The 27,595-nt window shown below is 40.7% G+C and overlaps 1 protein-coding gene across 9 annotated transcripts in view; it reads right to left on the bottom strand.

The window, feature by feature from the left end:
• Positions 1-27,595, bottom strand: part of ADAMTS3 (ADAM metallopeptidase with thrombospondin type 1 motif 3) — a 158,338-nt gene that overhangs the window by 30,590 nt on the left and 100,153 nt on the right. For all 9 annotated transcript variants that reach the window (XM_072037577.1, XM_072037576.1, XM_027457034.3 and 6 more), the window contains one exon: positions 7,249-7,448. In XM_072037577.1, coding sequence (XP_071893678.1) covers positions 7,249-7,448 — 200 coding nt within the window. The remainder of the gene's footprint in view (positions 1-7,248; positions 7,449-27,595) is intronic.

The following is a 27,595-nucleotide window of genomic DNA, read 5'->3' as shown; positions in this document are numbered from 1 at the left end:
CTGTTTCTGTTAATGCTCATGGTTCTAGGACTAGAAGGTGTGGGACTTTGAAAGAGGCTGTCTTAGCCACTTTAGTCCTATAATGATGGGAGAGGGCCCGAGACATTCTTGAAGCCACCCAATTTAGCTCCACAGTGTGTAACCCAAAAGCTGGATGTCAAGCAAGAGCAAGGACTCTCGAACTCCTAAGAAAAAGTCAGTATCTACAAAACAGGCTATTTGCCCATAAAGAACATCCTTCAGTGCTCACTGTGATGTGGAAATGTGAGGAAATAAAACAGAGAGATTCTTCTGAACTGTGCCACTCTAGCACACCTGTTTTCCACAGAAAGCCATACTGGGAGATGACAGTTCAAAGGTTTCAAATGAGAGAACAGAAGCTGCCTCCTCCCCATTCTCCTCTTCCAACTCCAAACCCAACCCACAGCCTGGTCAAGTCGGCAGTGAGACTCCTGCTGTGAGATTTTTGTAGGTATCCAGGTTCTACAAACACTCAGATGCGTAGGTCTGCAATACAGATAAGCCTCCTGGAATGTCACTCAGCAAAGGCAAAAGAATGGGCAGGAACAGTGATCAACTTGGGCTTTTCTGGCAACCTTTCCCTTATGATTATTTTCCCAGCCTTTATTTTGTATAACATTTTTCTTCTTATTTCTTGTTTTCCCTATGTGCTGTTTAAGTCTTGTAACAAAGTTGTTAAAATCTTGACAGAAATTACTAGATAGTCATTACATCTAAAAAAGGTAACAGTCTTTACTGTAACTGAATTACAGCTTCTCATGGATGAAGTGTTTCAGCTTGCACCTGCTCTGTATGACACACACTCCAGCAGATGGAGCCATTGATGTATAAGAAAAGCATTTCAGTTCAGTTTATCAGTTCAGCTGTTTACAAAGCTAAATGATTTAAGAGTAAAAAGCCAATATTCTGAAATCCTCCTTAATGAAGTTTTACCACAGACAGGAAAAACAATTGAACAGATTATTTTCTGGAATTCATCTCCTCCCAACAGTGCAGTCTTTTGATACATCCAAAGAACAAACATAAAGACAATGCTTTACAATACTTCAGCGATCAACAACTAGAATTAATAACTAGAATTAATTAGTTGGCCAACAACCAGAATTAAGACACAGGGGAGATGCCAGCTTCAAAATACAATACTCAATGATTGCTTATTTCAAGATTCCTTTCCCAGTAAAAGAAAAATAAGACAATTGCTCAAAAATCATGTTTGTGTTGATATTCCATGAGATATGTGGTAAAAAAACACAATTCCCTGCAAAGTACTGTATCAAGGATATTTTGTTACTCACAGGAATCATAACTTTTGATCTCAAACTTTCTGGATTCAAGTGTTAACTTACTTCCACGTTTGCCAAAACTGCATTAACTCCCATTTCACATTCTTCAGCAATATAAATTATCTGTGCAGTTTAGTGTAGTCACAAGTTACTGCTCAGGGAAAATCTGGAATTAGCATTTCTGAAATGCTGCGAGTAAGAACAGTCCAGCAGATCTGCACAGAAAAATGCTGCAAATTACCTGCTACTTGATGCACGCTGTACTCAGTTGCCAGCATTAGCTCTTGTTTCCACACTGAACTGCAAAGAAAAGAATGAGCCCTGATCTGACTTTTCTCCTTTATCTGAGATAATAACATCCAGGCAAGTGATCATGTTAGAAACTAGAGAAAGTCAGAAGAGATCTCTCAATTAATGTGTTTGGGCCCCACTTCTAGCCAGACTGAATGAGAAAGACACTAAAATTCATGGTTATCCTATTTCTATTTTAAAAAATCCAAGTGAGATAAAGTGGATAGATTGAAAGCTGCAGGTATAGTGTGTGAATGGAGAACTATGGCAGAAGGTTTAGACATACCTGGCACTGTCTTCCTGCTGACGTTAATCATAAAGCTTCTATCAACTTTAGAAGTGAGCACTAAGCAGTCCTGACATTCACCTCCTTGAAATAGTATTTGCACCAGAATTGAAATTAAATGTGGACATTTTTTTTCTGTGCTCAATTAACAGTGTTAATGGGCAACAATCTAGAAGTATTATTTAGGAAGAAGGTGGTACCACAAACCTGCAGTGCTCTGTGGGTAGTGATTGCCAAAAGCAGAAGTCTGTCAAGCAGCTTGCAATTTGAGAATGAATGATGCATAAAGAATCACTCTACTAGCTAATTTTGGTTTATTCTCAAGAAGAAAAAATGGAAAGATGTACATATTGACAAGTTCAAACCTGCATAGAACCCCCAAGTATAACCTGCTGTCTCTGTGTTATCTTTCTGGTCTAAATACTTTAATCCAGGGAAACTTTGTCTTAAGTAACCACCAGGGGAATAACAAAGGTCACTTTCCTAATACAGGAGACCTTGAATTTCAGATCTAACAAAACCAATGCTAAAATCTTCCAGCTTGCAAAGACATGGCCTGGCTCCCGAGGGATCCACTGAGTCAAGGGAGGCTGCCTGGCTCTGGGGCATGACCAGGGTGGGGGAACAAATGGAGAGAGGGAGGAAGGAGGGCAAGGGGACAGTCTTGGTCCTGCAGTACTCCATTTCCCACTCCTCTGCCCATCTTCGCTCTATTTGCTTTCCCCCTGCAGGTTCTCCAAGGGATGCACGACTGGGGATTATGAATGGTGCCAGTGCTATGGCAGGGTTTGGGAAACAGAGCCTAGAACCCCTCACATGCTCCTCATAAAGGTAAGATCAAGAAAATAAATGTCAGTTATGTCACATCAAGAATTCAGCTGAAACTGCTCAGTACTGGCCAGGCCACAGAGCTAACAAAAACAACTCCAGGGCAATGACATTCTCTCAAGTGGGTGATTTAGCCATCAGCCCTTCTGGAAAGCAGGCTGTAAGTGACTTCAACAGTTTATGCTGTGAGATAATGGTACGGCTTCACCTACAAGCTAGAGACCACACTAGATTTTTTTTTTTGTTTTGGAGTCAATGAGCCCACTGGGGCTTCTGACTTCCAGCTCTGTCCCTTAACAGCTGTTTTAGATGCATCTCTGATGCTGGCTTTTCCTCCCTGTTTCTAAAGCCAGGAGTACACATAAATATTGAATACAGGGAAACATTTCAGGCATTTCTTTAGCTGAAACTGAACCTCTGGCTCTCGAGCTCCCAGTGACATCTCAAGACCATGCAGTGCTTGGTTCTCAGCAAGCCACCTCTGGCACAGAGAGCAGTGTAGTTGTGTCAGCATGGCACTGCGCCCAGGATAACCAGTTGTAGCACAGGGTTGAATGAATGCAATTAATACTGTTTTTTTGCACTCGAGCTAAATAGTGTTGTCTTTGCTGCCTGTGCATATTATTTTGAAGCTAATCTGGAGCTATCTTGCACATACTGCATTACATATGGCAAAACAGCCCTTAATTTCCCTGCTTGGGAAGGCAAGTTAGACTCAGCAAGTTACCATCTGCCTTGCAAAATCCCCAAGAATGCTAGTAACATCACAAATTGTCTTCCTCCTCCCTTCCTATTTCTAGGAATAGTAAAAGATACAAGTTCAAATATGCAAAGTTCAGATCTTGAAACTTAACACCGCTAGATCCAAACCAAAACAATCTGAACCCAAAAGTCGGGTTCATTTATGTCATGCAAATTCAGCTGTGCTGAATTGTATCTGTTGATGTCAGCAGTGCAGCACTGGACTGCAACAGCTGCAGTCCTAGTGGCTGATGATCTTCTAGGAACAAGCAAAGGCTTGCTCATGTGCTTTCTAATTCCCTCAAGCCTAAAAAAGAAGCTTCTGCTAGCAACAAAGACACACAGTTACTAGACACGCATTCACAGCCACCAAAGCCTTGCTGTCAATTTCCTTCTGTCTCAGTGGTAATCCACAGAGCAGCCCAGGTTCAGCAGCTTGTTTCTCCTCAAAGATCTTAACACTCAGCTTCCTAACACACCCGAGTCAAAAGCCTTCTGTGTGCATGTCAGGGGAATGGAGGAAGTTATGATTGAATGCCTTGGGCTCCAAAACCAAATGCACAGACACTACTCAACAGACCCTTTTCATCAAATCAAGATTCTACAGCATCCATTTGCTTATTGTTAGAGAGCAACTCCTTACGCATGCTGAAATACCACTAAAACACTTAAGCTCCCAATTAGAGAAACAGTAGGAAAGGCGTCAGTCTGAACAAAGCGCCAGGTTGTAAACTTAGCAGACTGAATTCAGTTTTTCTGTTACAATGTGTGTGTTATGTCTGGAGTTTCTTATTCTAGATTTATAGCAGAGTATAATTCTATACAGAGTTGTTACAGTTCTACACAGAGTTTCACTGGAAAAGATATCAGCTGGTTTAAATTCTTACCAAGGAGATTTTTTTTTTCCTGTCAAATTCTATGGATTAGATTTTTAAATTGCTGGTCGTCATTTTGGGAGCTCAAAAGGTGGAGCAGATTTTCAAAGGTGCTCTTGGAAAACTGAGACAGGACTGTGACAAGTGCCTGGTGTTGAGAACTGTTTTTTAAATGCACCTGGCTCTAAACATCTAAAAGGTAAATGGGGTCTTAATAACAGCATAAATATAGGTACACTCCGATCCTGGCCCTATACTTCCTCCCTAGTATTTGAGAGATTTCCTGTGCACCTAGGCAGCACAGTTTTTCACACATGTAGGATTTGTGTTGTTGGCAGCACAGTTCATTATGAAGAGAGAGCTTATTTAGATGACTGAGGAGCTTATAAAGGGAGCCAAGAGACATTCTCTAGATATTGCAGCTCATTTTCAGTCTGAAACACAAGAGGTAACATTTTCAGCCTCAGCTTTCCATGCTTCAGCAGCAGCAATATGACACAACCATTACATAGTGCACTAAAATGGGAGCTGTAAAGCTGCTCAAGGCAGGACATATTACAATACAAGCCACGTGAATCAAAGCTTGGACCAAAGGGAGAGGACACGGGAGAGAAGTAACGCCTTGACCATTCTGAGTGCAGTGTTCTCATCATTTCTCCTTTACACGAGGTCTACTGCGAAGGTGGTGTCCAAGTCTAGCATATAGTGCAGAGTCTTGCCACTTGCTTTCTAATCACTTCATATTGTCACTGATCTCACCTCTTTCATGAACTTGTTAGGAAGAGATTTTCCCCTGGTCTGATCAGTGCAATGGGGTTGAGCATGTTATCCCGGCAATCACCAGTCATCCCTCACATAATTCAGGCTTAAAAGAACTAAGTGAGAGGGTGAACCTCAGTTACTCTTTTTATGTGCAAGAACCAAAGAGAAGCTTCAGTGCCTGGTTTCCGAATCCTGTCTTTATCTTTTCTTCTTTCCTGGAAAACCTTATGACCCCCATAGCTTCTAAGATGGATCCATACACATCTGACATTGACGTGCATTAAGGAAAGGCCACCTGTTGCAAGGGATTACACATCTCCCTTTACATTCATTTCATATATATATTTTTTAGATTTCCTAAGATGGAAAAAACAGAAAACATGAAAGCTTGAGCAATTCTAGTGTTCAGTGCCGGTATACTACGTGACTTCTAATGTACAATGTGAACTGTGCTCTTCTGTATTGTGCGTTTCCATAGAATCTGATAATATCTTGCCACTAATTTTACAGCCTGAGATGTATATCTAGACCAAAAAATATTGCTAACCCTAGAGGATTCACCATAAAAGAGTTCTGTGAGTTTGTTTCTTTAGATGTTATTTGGAGTTTCTATTCATATTGCCACAGCATTTAAGCAAAAGACTTAACTAGAGGGTTTGCTTTCTTTTTAAAGTGCCATTTATTATTTAGAACAGTTCCTTGTTCTGCATGTTTATTCTTTAACCAGTTTTTCCTTCAAAACCGTGCTGCAGCAGAAGCTAGGAATTATTAAGGATATTAGAAGACCTCTTTCTTCCCACTGGTTTTCAACTATATCCTCTCACTGTATAAGTACAGTGGGAACAGACTCATGACCAGAAGTCCTAATCCAGGTCTTTCACACAAAGCCCCCCTGAAACCAATGGCAATTTGTCAGACAAGTACATCTTTGCTATAGTTTTGTTGACTTTGAGTCAACAGGATAATTAAAGGTAAAAACCTTCAAAACCTTTAAAATAGTTTTGCAAGTTTACATTACTACTTTTTGAACTAGTAGTATTAGCAGAAGCAACAGCACTGTTAGTACAGTGATATGTGTAAGTTGACATATTCCAATTTAAAATCTTTCACTACTGTAAAATCATTTAAGTATTATACAAAGACCTAGTAGTAGATCTTTTTAAACAAAAGGTTTGCAGAACCTTCCTGCGTGAATAATCTCTCCTGGCAACACCTCCCCCACAAAGGCAATCTCAGGATGCCAAAACTCTAATCCCCAAGGCATCTCCTGAAGAAATGGAGCCCAAACGCATGGTGTCACTGCCCTAGTTCTCTCGCTTTCCTCTGCTTGGGCAGTAAGAATGAAAACAAAATACTCAGGAGCACTGAACACTCCTGACATGTCTGCTTGGCCTGCTCCCAGAAAATCTCATTTACAGAATAAACATCTTGCTATCTGGAGTTCCTAAATGGCAGCGGACATGGCTCATGTGCTAGAGAATATTCACACCCTCTTGTTTAGCCAAGGAGCAGAGAAAGTGTGTGAGAATAGAAGCTATCTTGTGATGATGACTGCCTGCTAGATATCATTGCTGTGTTTATAACACAACTAACACAGGAGTTAACTAAGCTTGTAGAAGCCAAGAGCGTACCAGTTTAATCACTATCATGAACTCCTTCCAAGCACACTCGAAAACACAGAGAATTTTGGCCAGTATGAGCTCACATCACCCAGACGGCATCTATCAACCAAAACCTTTTATCGTGGAAGCGGCAATTCTATGCCTCATGTATGGGACAATATCTGCCATCATCCAATGAAACAGACGTTTTCCTGTGTTTGTTTGGTTTTTTTGGACTTGAGGTTTGGGAGAGGATGTTTCTGTTCTTAAATGACCCTCCTTTTTTTTTTTTAACCAAATCTCTTCTGCCCAAAGCATCAACAGAACTGTTAGTACCTGCCCTCTTTAGTTCTGTATAACCAAATTTCATGAAGGAAGAGTATAGAATGTGCCCTAGAAAACTGTTAAGCATCTTCAGAAGAAAGAAGCAAATCCAAGAGCAGACAAATTTATCATCTTTATATAGGTATCAAGCATGGTCTCCTGGATATTCCTGCAAGAATTTTAAAAAGCCTTTAACATTTCAAAACAAACAGTGCAGCACTGTGGAAGATACTCACTATGTTCATGAGGGTGAGGAGGTAGTTTTGAACATGTTCTTTGCCATGGAACCGGACGACAGAGTCGTCCACACCTAGCAGCACCTCAATGTTGTAGTCGTCATCTCCTGCATGCCTGCGTCGTCTCAGGGTTTCATTCAGTTGCTGCTCTACACTGCTGTACAGGGAACTCAGGTCTCCAAGGCCCCCAAGAAGAGACTCTACAATGAAACAGCAAGATATAAACATCTACTCCAATTCCACTTCAGAAACATCCCCCCGTATAACATCCTCGCCTGTACAGTCACCACTTTGGAAAAAATAGATCAGGAAGTTGGAAGAGGAGAGATTATTCTAGGTGCTTACAGGTAGGGGAAATCATTAGAGACACAATGAAAAATATCAATCACCATATGGTTCTATAATTTACTGCACAGTTCATTTCCAGCATAAAAACCATCCTTAAGTACAAGTTAGACCACATGCTTTACTTCTTAACCCAGAATTTCTCCCTTCCTTTTCTGCAACACATCAGGCATGTGTTACAGAGTGCCTGTGCAATACTTAACTTGTGGCCTTAGCGTCCTCACACCCAATCCCTCGAACATCTAAGCAAGAATTTTTCTTTTTTTTTTCCTTTTTTTTTTTTTCTTTCTAATAGTGTTTTAAAAAATAGATGTTTGAAAATCCTATCCCATGAATATAAGAAGAATCCCTTGAAGACGTGGATTAATGGGCAGAGTTAAGATGAATAATTTTGAATTGGCTTTTAAGGGGATATATTTAGTTTCTTGTATCTGAAGACTCAAAAGCTATTTCTTCCCCTCAGCACAATACAGTAAAACATTATCGTGGATATTTGTCAGGAAAAAGTCACAGCTGTAGGCTGCTTAATTCTTCCAAAAACCAAGCCAACACATCAACAGGCTCTAGGCAATAAACAACAATAAAGATGTCTGTTTGGAACATCTTACATTGCAAATCTTTAGCTAAATACTGCAGTCCTCACTAGGAATTGGATTATTCTTGAGTCTCTGGCTCTGCGACAGAGTCAGGGAGCATCACCGTTCCCCCAGGTCTTCCATTCAGGAGAAACAGACAATCCAGCCCTTAAACACACAGAGATCTTCCTGCTTTAAGAACCCTGCAAAAGCAACTAGCTTCAAAAACACAGAAAGGAAAAGAAGGTTTTGCTGTCCACTAACACTGACTTGTATCAGAAGGGGGCATTTCCCCAAATGATGGCACAGCTTTCAAGCCCTATTTCTCTACACTGGAGCTGATGAAAGGCAAGGTTGCAAGTACGTGAAGTGGACCTTCACACGCTTTCCGGCAAGGCTCCCAGTAAACTGCATGCAAGTTTTGCTCGTGGAAGGACAGCAGGACCAGGGCCAATGTTGCAAAATATGCTGGGTGGCCACGATGAAATTTGTAATTCATCCTGAGCAGATTCAACAGCCAGCTCAATTAGCTGGGCAGCCTCTCCCTCCCAGGTACCACAGTGGTTCACAGCAACACATAAATAACTCTCCCCAAACCCCACATCAAATAGCAAGGTTGTCCCCAGTTGTTTTCAGAAGCTTAGCCCGTCACTGTGGGTGAGAGACTGGGTCTGCAAACAGCTTTACAATTCAACCACAAGTCCTCACACACTCAAGAATGCAAACCCTGTGATAGCACACAAGTGGGAAATTCATAGACAAGCTCCAATTCTAAAAATTGCTGCAGCTGGCAAAGCTGTGGAGCGCAGTGTCCAACGGAAATATACCAGCAATGTCATCATATCACTACACCCGCAGCATGAATGGAATAGCTTGAGATCACTTCAGAAAGAACCAACTATCTGCGCTGTGCAGCACCTTGGGTTTGGCTGTCACTTCCCTTACTAAATAGGTGGTTTTGTGGTTCAAAGAAAGAGGAGAATCTCTTTTTTGTGTACGTGTGAGTGGGCAGGAGGAGCCAGAAAGGATTTCTCCCCCCCTACACTCTAATATGGAGCTACTTGGTGCACACAGAAGGTACACTTAATATGCCAACATTTTCCATATATGTATCCAGAGAATTTTTTCATGTGCAATCCCAACTAAGCAAGAAAAAATAAACTCACTCTAGGAAGAAATCTACTGACCTTTTTTGGTCCAGATTTGGGGGAAAAAAAAGTACCAGACACATTTTGAAGCACTGAGCCTCCTGCCCCCTAAAATGCAACTTGCATACTTCTTTGTATAGAAGACCCCAGTCTCCCTCTAACTGGGCTCAGTGGTAAAAACAACCAACCAACAAACACCATTTCACTCACTCTGGCATGCAGCATTTTCCATGAAATGCACCAGGGCTTTTCTGGGTATCAAGCAGTACCCACACTCCCTACATTTTTTTCTGGTGCTAACAGGTTTTAAACTTTTTGTCTACTGCTCCTGACGCTCAGTTGTACAGTACTCCTTAACAGAGAACTGCTAACGAAGCACAACAACTGTCAGCTTTAAAGCTGATCTGAGCTACTTATCAGCCAATAATTAATTAGCCTCATCCTCTGAGCTGCCATTCCTCACATCTGTGCTGGGAAGCAAAGCTGGAAAAGATTCTTCACTGAGAGGGTGGTCGGGCGTTGGAACAGGCTCCCCAGGGAATTGGTCACAGCACCGAGCCTGCTGGAGTTCAAAAAGCATTTCGACAACACTCTCAGACACATGGTCTGATTTTTGGGTGGTCCTGCATGGAGCCAGGAGCTGGAATCGATGATCCTTGTGGGTTCCTTGCAGCTTGGGATATGGTTCACTGATTTCATAAGTCATCTCCCTGAACATGCTCACTTTAAAGTGCTGTACCCTCTCTGAAAAACCCAGGCTAGTAAAAGTGATTTATCTGTTCTCTCATTTGCCTAGTTTCCATAGTCCAGTACTCCAGTGACTTAAGAGTTAAACAACCAGATAAAAACCCAGTTTATACATATTAAGGATAGCCCTGTTTACAAATGCTGCAACCTGCATCCGTTGCCAAACACTGTATAGACTGCAAAGGCAAATAGGATGATGGCATGACACATGAGGGCGGCAGCACAAAGTGAGAAGATGCCTGTGTTCCCATAACCCACTCATTAAATCTACTCTGTTATTCATGATTCAGCTGAGTACTAGTGCACTTGTGGAAATTTTAAAAGAGCTCTCAGACTTGGTGAAGCTTTGCGTGGGACTGAAGACTGTTTGAAATACCTCAATCAACAGGAAGTGTTTTACCGTAATTGGATCATTCATTCTGGCTAATTCTAAAAAGCTACAGCAGACACAAAGGGAAGGAGGGTCACTAGACATCCTTTGTGAGCAGAACAGAAAGTGTCCTCAGATATGTCCTGTTCAGGAGACGGCACTGTTATTCTTAGAAATACAAAACATACGCATGTAATTTGGAACCTCCCAGGCAGGTGGACGCAGAGACAAACACATTACATTTTTGTATCTGATCTGCTCTACAGAAAGCAAAAAGGTTGTCCAAGTTATTCACATTTGGTCTGTGCATTGCATTGTGCCAAATGAGACCCGTAACAAAGCCAAAACCTGTGTTTGCAGTAAAGTTTTAGTGAAAACCATCTTTTATCTCCTCTCAGTACTACTGAGAGCTTCCCTACGTTGGAAAGGTGACTTTTTTAGAAGGCCACAGCCCCTCTGATTCACAGTTCTTTGAAAAATTTTGATGTAAATGTCATTATGGAAGCTTCAGGAGGAGGAAACATTATGGAAAAATGTTAATAGAGCTATGTACTCTGCAGTATGATTGCTACAACCAGGGAAGACCTCAGCATTCTCCATTCAGTTATTTCTGTAGGTACTAACAAGTACTGGCAATCCAAGGGCAGAGTTCAGCCTGAAGGCTTCTTGCACAAATCTTGGTTAATGCAGAAACAAGATTGCTGTCTGTGGCTCAGCAAGGCTTTCACAGAGCCCCCATCAGTACTGCAATAAATAGCAAACACAACCACCTTTTTCTTTTCTAACCCCTTCTCTGCAAACACAAAGGATATCTACACTGCAGGGAGCACACCATCTGCATATATCTAACCAGGGGTGGTTTTGGCATTGAGATAAAACAGTTAACATGTAGCGTAGCCTGGTAGATTTGCTAGCCAAGTGCTAGGGGAGTGCCTTTGGACCCCCCCCCTTACCTGCCCTTAGGAGCTGCTGTCAACAGCTAATGCAGAAATAAATCTTTCCTAACAAAACTCTTCCAGAGCACAGAGCAGGTAATTCAGACACAGTGAAGTGGGAGAAAGAACCCCCCTTATCCCCCTTATTACGACGAGTGGGAAGAGATCACAGCAATTCTTACTGAAATGAGTTATTTAGATTAATCATTTGAAGACAAAGGTCCTCTGCAGGTTAATCTACAAAGCCTACCGGGCAGCTTTGAATGCATTGTCTAGCACACTGAGGAGGCAGGGCTGGATGGCAATTCTTTGTTACGCACAGAGGAAACTAGTCTGTTTGTTTGCAGATTTGTGCTAGACAGACTAATCCTTCCTAATCTCATTCTGGAATTAGCTGGTTCATTATCTCTTCCTTTTTTTATTCTGCTAGTCACCTGCATCTTTTACTTCATGACTTTACCTGTCAGGAAAAGATTAGTCCATGCTCTTTCACCAAGTGAAATGGTTATGTAAACACTTGGGTAGCAAGACAAAACATACAAGATTGTATGCACATGTGCAGGTGTGTATTTTTATTTTATTTTTTCCATGGGACACATCAAAGCCTGTCTACCATGCATCATGCAGCAAAAATGAGGAGAGCAAAGAAAGAATGACATCTTCCTCCAGTCCAGCTGGGGTTTCTCTGCCAAGAAAAGGCAGGAGGAGTTCTGTGGATGTAGCGAATGAAGTAGTGGAAATGGAACAAGAACACACCAGAAGGGAATCACCCCCACATGCTTTGTCATCGCATTTTATTGAAAACCGCGGCTGCTAGCCTCGCCTTGTGCCACCTCTAGAGACTTGGAACCATGCTGCTGGAATCAGAAGGTAAGTTTCTGTCAAGCACGCATATATCTACAGAGCCTCTCTTTGATCCCAGATGGGTGTGTTCAAAAAGACAACTCCTTTGCAGACCAATGAAGTCTGCCTCCCTTTCAGATCCTCTTTCAGAAACACCGAACACTTAACATAAACACCTACGTCAAGTCAGGCACAACTGTACCCCTCCTGAATGCTCTCCCATATTGAAAATAACATATATTCTGGGTCACAGAAACAATCTGTTCACTTTTTCCTAGAGCATAACTTAGAAGAGTGAAACTATAGCTGTGTCCCTACTATACTAATTAAAGCTGTGATCTGCCCAAGACCAACTTAATGAATGCTGTTATCAGTCAAACCTCTCTATACCTAAAGAGAACCCGAAGAGTTTTTCAAATGGAAGGTTCTTACAATATTATTTTATACTTTAAAATATGTGGGCTGAATTCTATGATACTTGCACTGCCTGGCAATGCCACTGAAATCAGCAGCATTTCTTTTATGTATCTGTGTACATACGTTCCTTATATATACTTGTTTAAGGAATAACAAGACGCAGCTGGATTCACACATATTTCGCTTGGTGAAGTTGAGCTGAGTGTGACATACCAACACTTCACTCATTTTGAACCAGTACTAGAGACCTCAGCTAGCTGAGGCAAGAGGAAGAAGGCAGGAAGATGCTCTTCAGCAGGAGGAAGAGTTATCTTCAGAATTAGATGTGCCTTGCTTGATCCCTGACTTTCCCTTGTGTCAAAGACATCTCAACAAACAAGAAAGCATGCAGGCTCAAAGAAATATCTCTATAAGCAGAAGGCAGAAGTTAATGCAGTGTAACTATGTACCTCTCCACAGTAACAGCACTTATTTACTTCAGCTCACACGTGGCTCTGAAGAGCGAGGTGATGCCTCTCCTGGATATCAGACTCACAGAGAAGCTCTGTGATCATCTAAATCTGTCTCTTTTGGAGTTACTTCTCTCATTCTAATGTGTCTGAGCTAGCAGACAAGTGGTTCAAATTCAATCATGCACAAAAAGGAGAATGTCTCGAAACAGTGGCAGAACAAGACAGGCCTTGTGCCCCACTCCCAAACACTAACCGCTGTCGTCTGGACAGGAGCCTGGCTCACCTTGTACCCATATGGACACTCCTGCATCTTGAGCTGGACAGGGTCAGATTGAGTGGGCAAGACTGTCATAACTTAACAGTGACCTACACCATTTAGGCGTAGGTTTAATATTTAGTATTAATAGCAGTGCTTTTAAAAGGAAAAGAAAATGTAAGAATTGGAAGAAGGAAGAATTGCATTTCAGTGAGGATCCTAAGCATGAAAATAGTGATCAACAGAGATGAGATCTAAGGAGAGAAAGGAAGTATGAGTGAAGATGCAACGGAGAGATCGGGGTCCTGCAATCATCTCAGTGAGGTTCTTCTGAGCTTGGTGAAGGCCCAGAAGTGGTGCCAGAGGAGGAGAGCTGTACATCAGGGCACACTGGTAAAATTGTGTGTAAGGCCAGTGCATGAGCTCTGGTTGTGTCCCCGCACCCACTGCTGCACAGCAGGTATGTGGGCCACACATTTAGACTCTAGGAGCAGGACAATGTCACGGAGTCAGCTGTAAATTTGAATTTCTTTTTGCCAAAATATTACAACCTACTGACAAATTTAGGAGAAGCAAGCACTCACTTGTCTAATTTAACCTTTTCCTGAAAATACACTTGGCAGCAAATTCATAATGAAAATAATAAGAAATCAGTTTGGAACAAATTGGGATCACTGTATATCCCTTCTTAACAGGTGTGTTAACACATAAAATGTCCCCCAAGACAGCTGTATTCTGTAGCAACAGCAACAACAACAAAAAATCCATCCATTATGCTATTTTCAAAGAAAGGAAACCAGGCCAACTCATAATGTCATTTCTAAAGTTGCATTAAGTAGCCATTGCACATTTTTCTACTTGTTAAGGGCTGGACAACAGCCCTTAATATTTGCATGATTGCTTTCTCCCCTAGCTAGAATTTCTTGAAACTGTATTTCCTTCATCTCTCAAAACCTTTGCTATGAGGGTGGAGACAGGCATTCACCGTTAAATTTTTCTCTGAACCTTTTTCCCTGTCTCAATGCTCAAATCTTTCATGCTGCTACAGAGCTTAGTCAAGTGCATTATTTTTCTCTGTTGAACTTCGGTGCGTCTGCAGGCAGGACAACAACAGCTACAGCTTCTGGCTGACTTTGAGGGAAGACCTTCAGTATCTTTGACCAACATGTCAAAAACAAACAAATGAAGGTAAAACCAGGGCTTGATCACTGAAGAAACAAGCTGAAGATAACCTTTCACCATCTTGATCTTAGAACGAGGTCAGTAAGAGGGAGATCTGATGACTGAAAAGCTCAGGTTGGAAAGGCCCTCTGGAGGCCACTCCGTCCAGCCTGCTGCTCGAAGCAGGGCCAAAGTCACAGTTCCAGCAGGCTGCCCAGAGACTCATCCAGGCAGTTTTGAAACTCTTGGTGGATGGAGGTTCCAGCACCTCTCTGGGCCCTGATCCAGGGAACCACCCTCTCAGGGAACAATTTTTTCCTAATATCTATTCTGATTTCCTGTGTTCCAGCTTGTGCTTGTTGCCTCTTGTTCTTTTGTTACCCATTTCTGAGACGTCTTCCATATATATAACCCCTGTACCTAATGTTATTTCCAATTATTTACACATCAGTTGTCTTTTTCCAGGGGTCTATACAGCACTCAGACATGAGTGCCTTCAAGACATAAAAAAGTTGTCATGAAAAAGTTATTCAGTAGTTTCAAACCTATTAAAGACTGAGATTTTATCTAGATTTTAGCTATGCTGCATGTACAACAAATTGTCTTCAGCAACTTGGTTTATACAAAAGCTCAGCTCCCATTTAAATGCACACTTGAAACTCAGCCTGATTTAGAAGAATTTCAAGTATTACAGTGGATTTTTAACAGTTGCACAACACACTTTGCTGACTACTTGGTTTGTTTCCTACCAACTACCTCTACAGAAAAACATAAGATGTTTGTACCTTCTAAAGACCTGATGCTTTAGACAGGGAACAAGAGATACTGGGAGGTGATGGCTCATCTGGGAATACAAGAATACCAGCTGGCTTCTGCAGAAAGTTTACCAAATAATTACCATGAGAAACAGCAGGCTGCTTATTTATAACAATTTATAACAATATATGCACTTCAGTCGATCTATGAAAACCCATAATTTTTCTGCTTGTTAAGGCTTATCTTGAAGTTTGCCTTTTGAAAAGGCAGGGAACAAAAGATTCGTCAGTTGGGTCAAACTCTGATTCCAAAATAATTATGATTTCTAACTTATTTCCTCAGGAACTATGTAAAAATTATTTTATTTTTTGTGGCACTGCTGGTATACTCCATTTAATAGGGATCAGTGCTTGCAAAAGAAACCACCCAGATTGTCATGTGGAAAATATTATGGCAGGATGTTCTCATTAGATTCTGGGATGTGCTGAAAGTTGTGTGCTTTGATTTATTAGGTCCTTCAAAAAAAGTTCTATCAAGTTAACCACGCTCCCTTACCTTTTCTTGAAGAGTTGCATGAAATCACCTATTACTCTAGAAGAGTTAGAATGACTTTCTAACAATATCACAACCGTTCTTTTCACATGCAAAGAGCCCATCTGTAAGCATCACTGCCCTGAACCCCCCTTCCCACACAAAACGCAAACACTGGGACTTGCAAACTTGACCGAGAGCCAGTTCCTTAATTTTGTTATTGTCTTTTTGGAATGTGTGTGTAAGTTTGTTGCTACTCTTCATTGCTTAATTGTTGCCAAAACTTCTGCTTGTTTGTTTTTGGGGGCTCAGCTAAAGCAAGAGTTTCTATCTGCAACAAGTATTACCAAGCAAGCCAGACAAAAGAACTACATGGTAGCGTATGTGCTTCTAGAAGCCAATGGACACCCTGCAGGGTGTCCCTCTATGTTATGTCACATTATGTCACAATAAATATTGTCGATTAAATTTTGATAACACTTAAACAAAAGCAGTTCTATTACTGCAGAAACATAGTGCAGAGGTACAGAGCAGAGAGAACCAGATTGAACCTTTTTCTCAAGGGAGACATAACCATTGCTTGAACATTAAAAAAAAAAAAAACCAACAAAAAACAAAACCAACACAGAACAGAGCACAAGTCATACTCCTCTTCTCTGAAGACTTCTGTAAATTTGTTGGAAAAAGACTGATGGGCCTAGTAGAAAAGCAAGCTATCCGAAAATTACCTGGATGTGACTCCTAGTTGTGCTGCTCTGTCAACCACCCAACAAAATCAATGGGAAGCTCATACCATGTTCAGTCAATTCTGAATAGTACTGTTCAGGCAGGTGTTCAAAGGTATCTAAAACAAATTGCAGTGGGAGCTAGGTATTTACCTTGCTTTTTTAAGTCCTACCCAAATAAACATGAAATGGTCATAATTGCCAGGCACCCTCAGATCATCAGGCTAAGAAGGTACATGGGTGAGATTTGCACTGTTTCCATGTTTTTCACAGCTTCTGTCAGCACCACGTCAGACATGGCTGGGAAGAGGGACAGGTGCTGAAAAGTCTTAGAAGAGCAGTGGGATTTTTCTTCATCGGAGGTCGATTTGTGCATGAATGACAGACCAAGTCTGAGAGGCACCAAGACGTAGAGGATAGTGAAGAAAACAGAGCTCCTGTGGGACCACCAAGGTGAGAACCTTTTCAATTAAAAAAAAATGGCTTGAAATGCTCAACTTGCAACGGTCATGCTCTTATTGTCTGCACTGTGATAAGCCTGAAGATCTGTGCACAAAAATCAGCAGGTGAGAGCTGCGGCCCTATAGTAAATATAGCCCAGAATCTTTAAACACATAATTCCTCCAGGCTTTTGGGCTACTTTTTGACTGAAATTATATTAAATTCAAAAGTGAAGTAAAAACCCAGGGAAAGGCAAATACAAAAAATACAAATTACAAAATACTTATCTCTTAAAAGGAATGGGAATTTATTTGCATCCCAAAGCCTAACAGAGCCAAGAGGTACTGGAAATATATTTACATAAGATAATCTTCGTATGAGGGTATCCAAAGGGATGGTGAAAATAAAAAGCTGGTCACACAGCACAAACACAGAAGTCGTCTGAAAATACCAAAAACCTACAAAACTATAGGTATCGCTTTACAGACTAAATAACACAGTGTTTAAATATTAACTGAAGATATTTAGGAGTTAAAGAATTAAGAAGAAAAAGTCAGTAACATTGCCCAGAAGATGCCAAGAAAATGAAGGCAAAGGAAGGCAAAATTAAATAAATAACCACGCATCAGCTGTTCTTTCTACTGTATGTTATACACCATGTATGTATTGAAGTGAGCATCTAATAATGTGACAAGTGAGGTTTGTTGATAGATGTCACATCTTGTAAAGCAAGCTAGCAGAACTGAAAAATCCTGACAGCAAGCTTTTTGAAACAGAAGCAACAAGAGTACTCATTCAAGAGTACATGCTGGAAACAATTGTTGTGAGTTTGATAATACTCAGATCTTCAGATTGCATGACAGGAAATGGAATTGGCAATTGTGGACCATTAGCAGAGGAGAAAGATGCTAGGGCATTTCTTAACAAAAATGGAGTGATAGGTAATTTAGAGCTCTTAGGAGTGAGGAGAGCCTAGGGGAAGTCTCGGAGAAAGAAACATCAACAAAATGGAAGAAAGACCTCCCAGCCTACAGGACGACTGCTTACACTTCCAAGCTAATGGTGACCCTAGTCTGAAGAACTCCTCTGAAATAAAAATAGCAGCTAATAGGTTCATACACAACTCCACTTGCACAGTACATTAACCACAGTGAGGAACTAAGGAAAAAAAAGAGAGAAAAAAATCCTGTGAATTCATATTCATTCTGGTTATCTTCCAACTTCCTCTGATGACTAAGTGAGCTGCCCCTTGGAGCACCAGCTCTGTTTATACCCTCTTCAGTGGGATCCTTAGAGTGACAATGGCTCAGAGAATTACAGACAAATGGGAATTAAAGGCAGATCTGAATCTCTGGGTTGCAGGATTATTCATTAACTGCATGAGCTCAATGGGCCACAAACACAAATTATCATCTTACTTTATCGTTAGACTTCAAAGCGAAACGGAAATGAAAGTGCTGACTGACTCCATAAAATACTTGCTTCTTTGGTACCTTAGTAAATCTAGTTGCAGAATTCCAGGAAGGAAGGAAGATTTCCTGCACTATATTCCTTGTAAGCTCTGCAGAGTCAGCATTGCCCTGACACAACAGGAATCATATCATCAGTGAAAATATTTCTTAGCACTTGTTTACTTGACAGATAGATGCCAGCAGCACACTTAGGAGGCCATGCAGAACCACCAAATTCTGTATATATTTGAATATGTTTAGAGCCAGCTTGGGGTACATCTTCCAATGCAATCTGCTAGAATTTTACCCCCTAATTTTCTTGTCATCAACTCTCTACTTGGCACAAGGGTTTTCTAGAAATGTAGGTTATCCTTACCTGACAGCAAATATACACAAAACAAAGCTAGAAATTCAATGGGATTAAGGAAGCTATAATTAAGTATGTCTCAGTTTGAGTCAATTTTAGCTGTTTGTTTTCTGTCCTGTGACAAGAAACTGGTAATACCAAAACCAAAAGAAGAATTTCTCCAGTAGTGAGTACTCTAGAACCAGATGGTGTGAGTTTGCTAGAGCGAGCTTACGCTTGATATGCTAACATTGCAACAGTTCTGTGTTCAGATGATTCCTGGTGAAAGCAATTTTAGATTCATCTGTGAACTTGCTATGCCATGGGACTTAGAAAGCATAAAAGAAGTGTTGCTAGAAATGCAAATGTCACTGTGAGGCTGTAGCACTCACAATCATACTAAGATAAGAAGCAGCTAGAAAACATTTGTGGGTGAGGGGTGCTGGCAGGCACAGTGCTATCGTAAATAATTGGATGTAAAAGTTATGGAATAAACCTGTAGCCTTTAGCTTGCAGAGCCAGAGTGAGTCTGGTTCATGTAAAGCAAGCAGGAGGCATACATCTGAGGCATGCCAACTTGAAAGACAGGAGTTGTTTTTAGAAAAGAATGAAGTCCATGGCATGTGCCAGATCTGCACCAAAGAATGCCTATGAGATCATTTCTCAAAAGGCCTTCCTTCCATAGTCCTGACATGATATAAACTGGTTTGGTATTTACGCATGCTGGAAACTCCTTCAATACATTTTACAGCTTTAAGTAAAAACAGCTGTCACCACTCTGAATCTGCTGTTAGAAAATACCACAAAGACACACACACACGGCACTATGCAGGCTCTCAGACTTGCAAAAAAATAAAAAATAAAGTGCCACAGGTGCACTGGGATGTGAAATACAAGTCTACTCGGATACCTCAGGGTTTAGCAAAATGCTGTCAAAAAGATGCTGCATAAGTCTCAGAATCAAACTGAGCTCAATTTGAACATGCTGACAGTCTTTGCTCAAGGACTGTTGGCTTCTGCTTTGGCAATCAGATGCTTAAGAGCACAGTAAGGACGCTCTCCATATCCACTACTGCAGCAAAGAGGAGAAGTAATGCTAAAAATCCACAGCCTACTTTTTGTATAGCCCCATGGCCTAGGGAATACATTAGCACCTTGCCTTGCCAGCACTAACACGAGATCACAGCTCTGCATTAGCTTAACACGGACCTCAGGACTTGTCTGGCCTTGCCCTGGCTCATCTGCTCTTGACCTTATTTTTAGCTTGGTTTTAGCTGTGACAACGCACTGCCCATCAGCAGATGACTGCTGCCTGGTTTGTCTAATGGCAACAGTAAAGCTATCCAAATAGTCTGATGATTAATGGATAAATTGTTTTAGCTTCAACTTCCCCCTTCATTGTTACTATAAAGACTTATTCTATATATAGAAAAAAGCTAACAAATCCAAGTGATCATGGGATAACACTATCTGCAGATCTGTACCAAAGAGTTAGAGGCAGACTGCTTGACAACCTGTATCAGTGACATCAAGAGGGCCCATGACCAACAAGGAAAAAAAATCCACCATCAGGATCAGAAGACTCCGAGTAAGGAGCTCACACCACTGCAACTCAGAGCAGCAAAACACAGCAAGGGGGAGAAAACCAGCAAAAAAGGGGACAGATGTTTGCAGGCTTTCACGTATCAGTTTTAGCTGTATTTTTTAAATAATTGGATAATTTGAATTGCACATGGTAGTAGGATTGTTACTGTATTTGAAGTAACAGCTGTATTTTGACCAGGTTGTTAAAACATTAATTGGACTAACAGTAATTTTTAATTGTTTTGTATCCACACAGAAAGCGTATTCTGCTTGCCTATCATGATAACCTGAAAGAGAAGTAGAGCTACGGTGCCTGGGCACAGAGTCAACAGCTATAGAACAAACTGCTAATGGAGAAAGGTTCTCCCATCTTCCTGAAGGAACAGCAGGATCCTTCCAGTCACCTTCCAGAAAAGTAGTTTCCCCATTTAAAAGCTTAGCAACAAAACTCCTGCTCTCCAAAAAAGAAGCTCTGACTAAAGAAGAGATTTATCCACCAACAAATCCCACAGCAATTATCCCTAGGAGAGGAAACAGTAGTTCATTTTAGTTTCCTTCATCAGAGAATGAGGTAAGGAAAATATATATGTAGTTTTGCTAGTCAAACTTTGATGTCATTTCGAGTAGACATTCAGTGCACACTGGACTATGGCAGGCAGACTGTTGGCATTGCCTAGCGGAGCTGGCAGCTAATATATTTAACTTGCACAAATGACCTCAAAGCAAGAGTTGAAACTGAAGACTTGAATCAGGACAGACCAGGGGGCATGAGAGGACTTTCTGGATGAACTGTAACCTCTCTGAAGCAGTAAGAACTGCTTATTTATTATTCGACGCTGCATAAGTCAAAATGACATTTATTCTCTTTTATTTCAACCATGGAACGTTCGATTTTCTTGTAAACTCAACTCACTATTGAAGCTAACCTGACACATCCATGAAAAGACACGAGGTAGCCCTATCAGGACTGATCTCCACTGCTGCTTTAGACCTCCCACTGATCACTCCCAAGATCACTACAGGCCGTGGCAGTTCTAAACCTCTGATGTGACAGAAGGCAGTAGTAATAGAAGAATTTTGCCATCAGGTTAAAACAAAAATCAGAAAAGCAGTAAACCCTATTTATAAATAGATAGCTGCAGGTGGCATGAAAAGGGGAAAAGCAAAAATCAGAAAAACAAGCCAACCGATTCCTTAGTCATAAAAGCCCAACACAATTCTTCTTGGAATGGACTTTCTTTGTGATTTTTCCTTATGTATCATTTTCCCTCATTAATGGGGCTCTTACATCTTCCCTTTTGTTGAACATCTAACTGCTCTGGTTGTTCATTTCGCTTCGATGAAGCGGGTGATGTGTTTATATATAGTTGCTTAGTTTGAAATGCTTTGAAAGGAATTTGCTTCTAAACATGTGGAACCTGTTACTGCAACAGTAAATGTGTAACAGGAGCCTGGCGTGGCCTGTGCTCATCTGTACTCCCAACCACAGTCATTATCTGGACTGAGAAGCTCACTGTCTACTGTCAACAACAATTACATTCTAATCATCTCTTTATCTGCCTTAAGCCTCTGAAAGTCTGCAAAGCCTGCTACAGTGGCCAGACAGAATAGCAAGACATCAGCTCCATTTGATAGGGCCTGCTTTGGAACGGGGAGGAGCGCCTTGCCAAAAGCAGGGAAGCAGTAAATAGCCAAATTACTCTCATGGAAGGTGCCGAGCTTGGTAACTAACTAGAGGGCCTTGTATATGCCACCAATGTGCAATTGAATGATCTACCTGAAAGTAAATAGCTCAGGATCTGTTCCGTGACCAACTTCCCAAGTTACATAAAGTCATTGTAATGGGAGCCTGTCAGTTTGCCCCTTGCAAGGAGAAAGCTCTCTCATCAGCTCAGGAAAAAGTCTGTGTCATTTTCCAGGACAGCTTTTGTATTCTCTTGCCTACAGAGAAGCAGAAGGAATGATTCCCTCACTAAAATGCTTCAATAGAAGAGCTCCATGGCTATGCCTTACTAACACAGACTAAGCCAAAATTTCTATCCAGCTGGAGAGGAGAGCTGTGAAAAGCTGAAGATGATGCAGCTAAGCTTTTCCATTAATGTAATTACCAACAGTGAAAACACATCATAAAAATCCAAGGAAAAAATGTCAGTTGTGAAAAGGTGGGGCATGGTAACCTGCTACTTCAAAAATGCTGAAGTACAAGAACATTTCACACGGCAACACACTGGAAAACCCAGAATATACTTTTTCTTTTTTTTTTTTCTGTATAAGAGACAAACACATTTCTCAGTAACTTGCACTGCTCTTGGTTCTCTTGAACCTCTGAGCCCAAAAAAACCACTCACACCACAAGGTTTTCAGAAAGGACCTGCGAGTGCTGAGCATTCTCTGCTCTGCTGCAATAGCAACCCTTCCCTGATCCCTTATCCACCTGTACAGACAGAGCTATGAAGCCTGGGCAATGCAGTTGGAGGACACTGGCTGTAGTAGACCTTCAGTTTGATGCAATAAAACACCTGAAGTCTGAATGAGAATGAGAAGTGGAAGAGAGAAGAGATGAAGCTCTGTCAAAATGCCAAAGCTAGAAGCTTTGCAAATAAAGAAATGAAAGATTTTGCAACTTACTGGGATCAAAATAAGTTCTTCTTAGCTCCTGCATATTCATGTGTCCACACAACAGCTATAGAAGGAATAGCTAGGCCTGTTTCCCTTCTGAACTAAAGGAACATCTTTACAGGTATAAAAGGGAAAAATTATTCTTCAACATACTCAGTATCTCTTCTGATGTGGCTACAACAGATGCAGGGCTGCAAATTTTTCTCCAGATCATATCCAGGCATCAGCTGATACTGACCCGGACACACAGACATGACACTTATCTTTCTTTCTTACAGAAAGGCTGATTTGTCTGCAAGGATAGCTTGGGTAGATTAGGTCATACATGTGAGGTCTTGGTCAGAATAAATGAGTGTCGCTGTGTATTATTATACTTCATATTTTGTTTCAGAAGAGACATTTAATGTTGGCTTTTTAACAAATCAGCACTAGCAGAAGTGATATCATATTAAGAATGAGGTCGAATACATGATATCCATGCAGACAGCCTACATGGTTATCCAGCAGTGTAGGAGGTAATCATACCACAGATTAGGAAAAAATACCATGTTTGACCAATAATTTTCCACTTTCATCACACTTCAGATTTAGACTTCGTTCTTGTGCTAGTGAAATTGATGAAAAGGACTCAGCTTCAATTCTAAGAGAAACTGTTTACTCTTAAGAAAAATCAGAATGAGAAAAACATTCAGCTAAATCAGAGGAGCTGAAAGGACAAAATATTGAACCTAAATAATGAAAAAGATGTTCTCATAATTTATGGTAATATGGACCACAGGAGCATTAAGCAAGCACCGTGGGTTGGCTTAACACCTTCTTGCATTCTTATTTCAAAATGCAACTTGACCAGGGCTTAAAGTTACACTCAGGTAAATGTTGCAAACAGTGCTTTTAACTGCTGCATTCAAGTCATGGTGAGTGAAAAAGTCATTCTAAAAGCAAGATACAATAGCAGCTGAGGAGACAAAGTTAAAATACTAAAGCATTTCTGCTACAGATAGAAACTGCTAATTATACGTAGTTGCTAATTTATTAAAAAGACAGGAAAGGCAAGAAAAAGCCATAACATCCATTTGACAAACTACAAAACAATAGCATGGGAAGTGCATTATAGGGTTTTATTCAATATCTCTCCTGTTCAATCTTTGTCCCTTTTTCCTTGCTTTTCAGTTAATTCTATAAAAAGTGTTGAGACACCACTTTGTGTGCCTTGCTGGGAAACTCCAGGTCACAGATGGGCACTTCCTGCCTCAGCAGTGAACCTCATCTCCTGAAGCTAGATGTGCCACTGCTTTACCAATCACAGCCCCACGACAGAACATTTTTCCAGAGGACATTTCAGGGAACAGCACTCACTTCATGACTCCAAGAATGCTTTAGTGTAACCAAAAGCCAAGGAGGTGAACATAATGGGCAGACTCAGCTGTTAGATGGCTTATGCAGAGATAAACATTTAAAGGAGACAGAAGACAGGAATTCACAGTATTCAGTCGGATAAAAGGAATAACTGAGTGTACGACTGGAAAAGAATGTGGGAGAATATTATGGACCCCTATTACCAAAACAAAGAGAACTTCAAACACCTTTCTGATGATACCATGAGTCACAAATTACTCCAGTGTTCAACAATGGGTCATTTCCTTCCAGTGCCTTACTACCTAGTTACTTGTTAATGTAGCTGAAAGCATAATTGTCCTGAATTGTTCAGTTGTCACTAAGTGGATTCCAGCCTTCTGACATTACAAAACCCAACAGCTGTTTTCTGGAGACTGGCCTTTCCACCAGCCCATGCACCTGCAGTGATACCAGCTGAAGTCCAACGCAAGGTTCCTCCACTGCTAGCAACCAACTGCCAGACAGCATCAGGAGCCAGCATTTAGATAAAGGCTTGTATGCGTGACAGGTTGCTGAAGGGACACAAAGCTGTTTGCTCCAAGCATGTACCCCAGCAGATTACAACAGATTGCAACTGGGGATGATCTTGGCAAAGGGCTCCCAGCAGCAGCTGGAGCGTGGCAATTTCTGTTTGAAAGTCCCCAGCAAACCCTGATTTTGGCAAATGTTAAAGGCTGTGGATCTACTTGACAGCCTGGTAACTTCCATGTAAAGACTCCTGATGTGTTTGGATGACAGATCAAAATGCACAGGGGCTACCTAAGATACAAAGTGATGCATTTCAACATCTGAACCATCTTATCTTCTAGTAAGTGCTGCACATCATTATTGCATTGTAACAAAGAAACTGCATAAAAGAAGTTATCTTTCTCAAACAGCACCATCTAATACACACACACACACCTGTATACACAATACATATATAGTGATATGTTAGATTATAATGTTTAGATATTTAGGTTTATAAAATGGAGATTTTGAGGATGGTTTCATTTGCCCATCAACCCCTACATCAAGCTCAAATACCTTTTTTTTTTTTTTTTTTTAATGTAACTTGTACACAAGAACTGGCTGGAATGATTTAGATTGAATCATTTTTCAACAGCAACTGTAAGGTTTGATATGGAAAAAAAATAAAAAAAAATGAAGTGGGGGATTATAAGTATATTCCAGATAGCCTTTCTGGCTTTTGGGAAGTTCTGATTCTTCATTACAAACTAACATCCAATGTCACACATACACACTAATGCAGATTTTGTGAAACAAAATGCAGAATTTTTGCATGCAGATTTTTTGGCATGTCAGTCAAAGCCTCCCCAAGAGATTAATTTTCTGTAAGAGAAAACTTAAAAAAATTTGAAGGGCTAAAAAGGGGAGGGAGCTCTCCTGAATTAGAAGCCAGTTGTCAATCTCACAATTCCTAATGAAGCAGAACCTCTCCTGCCCGACTATGGCTATAATTACATACACTGCGACCCAACAGTGCTATACTTACAAAAAGCATAGTTTGACATTACATGCATACTGATGTCCCAGTATGGTCAGTAAGGAAAGAGCAAATAGCTTAAGAATTTTAATTTTGATTTTAATACTACAAAACTGGTTTACATAAAGAAGAGAATCCCCCATTAGCCTTCCTGTTTCCTTTCAGGGAAGGGAAAAATCTGCAAGGCCCAAAACACCATGGCCTCAGCAACTGGAACAGAAGTTATTTCATTATGGATTCATTACTCTTCGATACTTTCCTTTTTTTCATATAGATTCTTACACAAAGAGGCACTTTTTTTTTTCTTTCCATCTCTCCAAATTCCTATTAGTGAGCCAACCTTGACTGTACCTCGCACAGATGTATTATGAATATAACTCGCAGTGTTTCCACACAGGATATTTTGATCATTCCCTTCTCTTTCCCCCCAACCCAATCCCACCCAAAATAGCACAGAGCCATAAATTCTCCCGTTCTGACCTCCATCTCTTTCTGGCCTGAAAGACAGCGCCATCTCCGTTTGCTTGAAAAAGCAATAACTAAACTGAGTTTTTCAGATAAGTTCATTTCTGCACTGTGTGTGCTGTCCAACAATGAAGGGGAAGTATGCTGAAAACACATTCTGTATGAGATTACTATACACATTGTTAACTTTTTATGCTCAGAACTGATTTTCTGCCTCCTGACACTTACAGTTTGATTTTAAGACTGCTCAGATAACACCATACCTTTCCAACAGTTACATTCAAATTAATATTGAGGGAATCTCACCCTAATGTGTGAGTATCCACAGTGCCATTTATTTGTGGAATGGCATTCAAGAAACATTTCTTGCCCTGTATACCTCTTAAATAGCACTCCCTCTGTGTGAAGCTGTTTTTTGAAGCCAAGGAATTTCCCTATTAAAGGAGAGTTGCCAACTCTCCCTCTTTGGCAAGAAGGGTCCCATTCTTGCGCCTCTCTCGATTTCCTGTACAGTATGCTTTAATGAGCCCTGCAGTCTGGTGGAAAGCTAACAAAGACAGTGAAAAAAAAATCAATAATAATAATAATAATGGATAACCTGAGATGGGAGAAGATTTAGGAAGAGTTTTCCACGGAATATACAATGGGTCTGACTAGACATATGACAAAAAGGCACAACTCGTCACAAATGACTAAATGCTACAGAGAAAAAAGCCCAGTGTGCACACTACTTGGGGTGGGCAGGGGTGAAGAAGGGAAATAAAGATGGCTAGCACATCACAAGAGCTGTTTCAAAGTGTACAGAAATGATGTCTTGGTCTTAAGTATATATGTTTCACTTTATCAGATGGTCTGGTAACAGTCCTAAACTGGATGAGGCTGGTTGAGATGTCCAAGTCATATCAAGGTGAAGACTCCTGAGGATTATCTCTGATTTGCAGGAACAGGAGGTCCACATTTGACCATGTTTTACAGTCAAATTTGGTGCTGAATTTTTAGTCTTCGTTTTGCCAGTTTTAGACACATAAAAGGAACTCTTAAGCTAATGTTAATCAGTAACTTTTCATATTTTTTAAACAAAATTACAAAGAAAAAATACTTAGTCAAATATTATTTGTCTTGCAGAAATACTTCACAAATACGAGCTACAAAGACAATCAAATTAACGGCATGGTTTATGGAAAGCCGAAGCAGGTGTTGGAAGAGAACACAAGGTATTTAGAGGATAGTTTCTTTTTGCACAGCCAAATATCCTGATAGCTTGCGCGACTGAGTTACATCATTGGATGTGTTTAACAG

This window comes from Anas platyrhynchos, chromosome 4, assembly GCF_047663525.1.
Source record: "Anas platyrhynchos isolate ZD024472 breed Pekin duck chromosome 4, IASCAAS_PekinDuck_T2T, whole genome shotgun sequence".
NCBI classification, from domain to species: Eukaryota; Metazoa; Chordata; class Aves; order Anseriformes; family Anatidae; genus Anas; species Anas platyrhynchos.
This window is presented reverse-complemented; position numbering and strand designations above follow the sequence as displayed.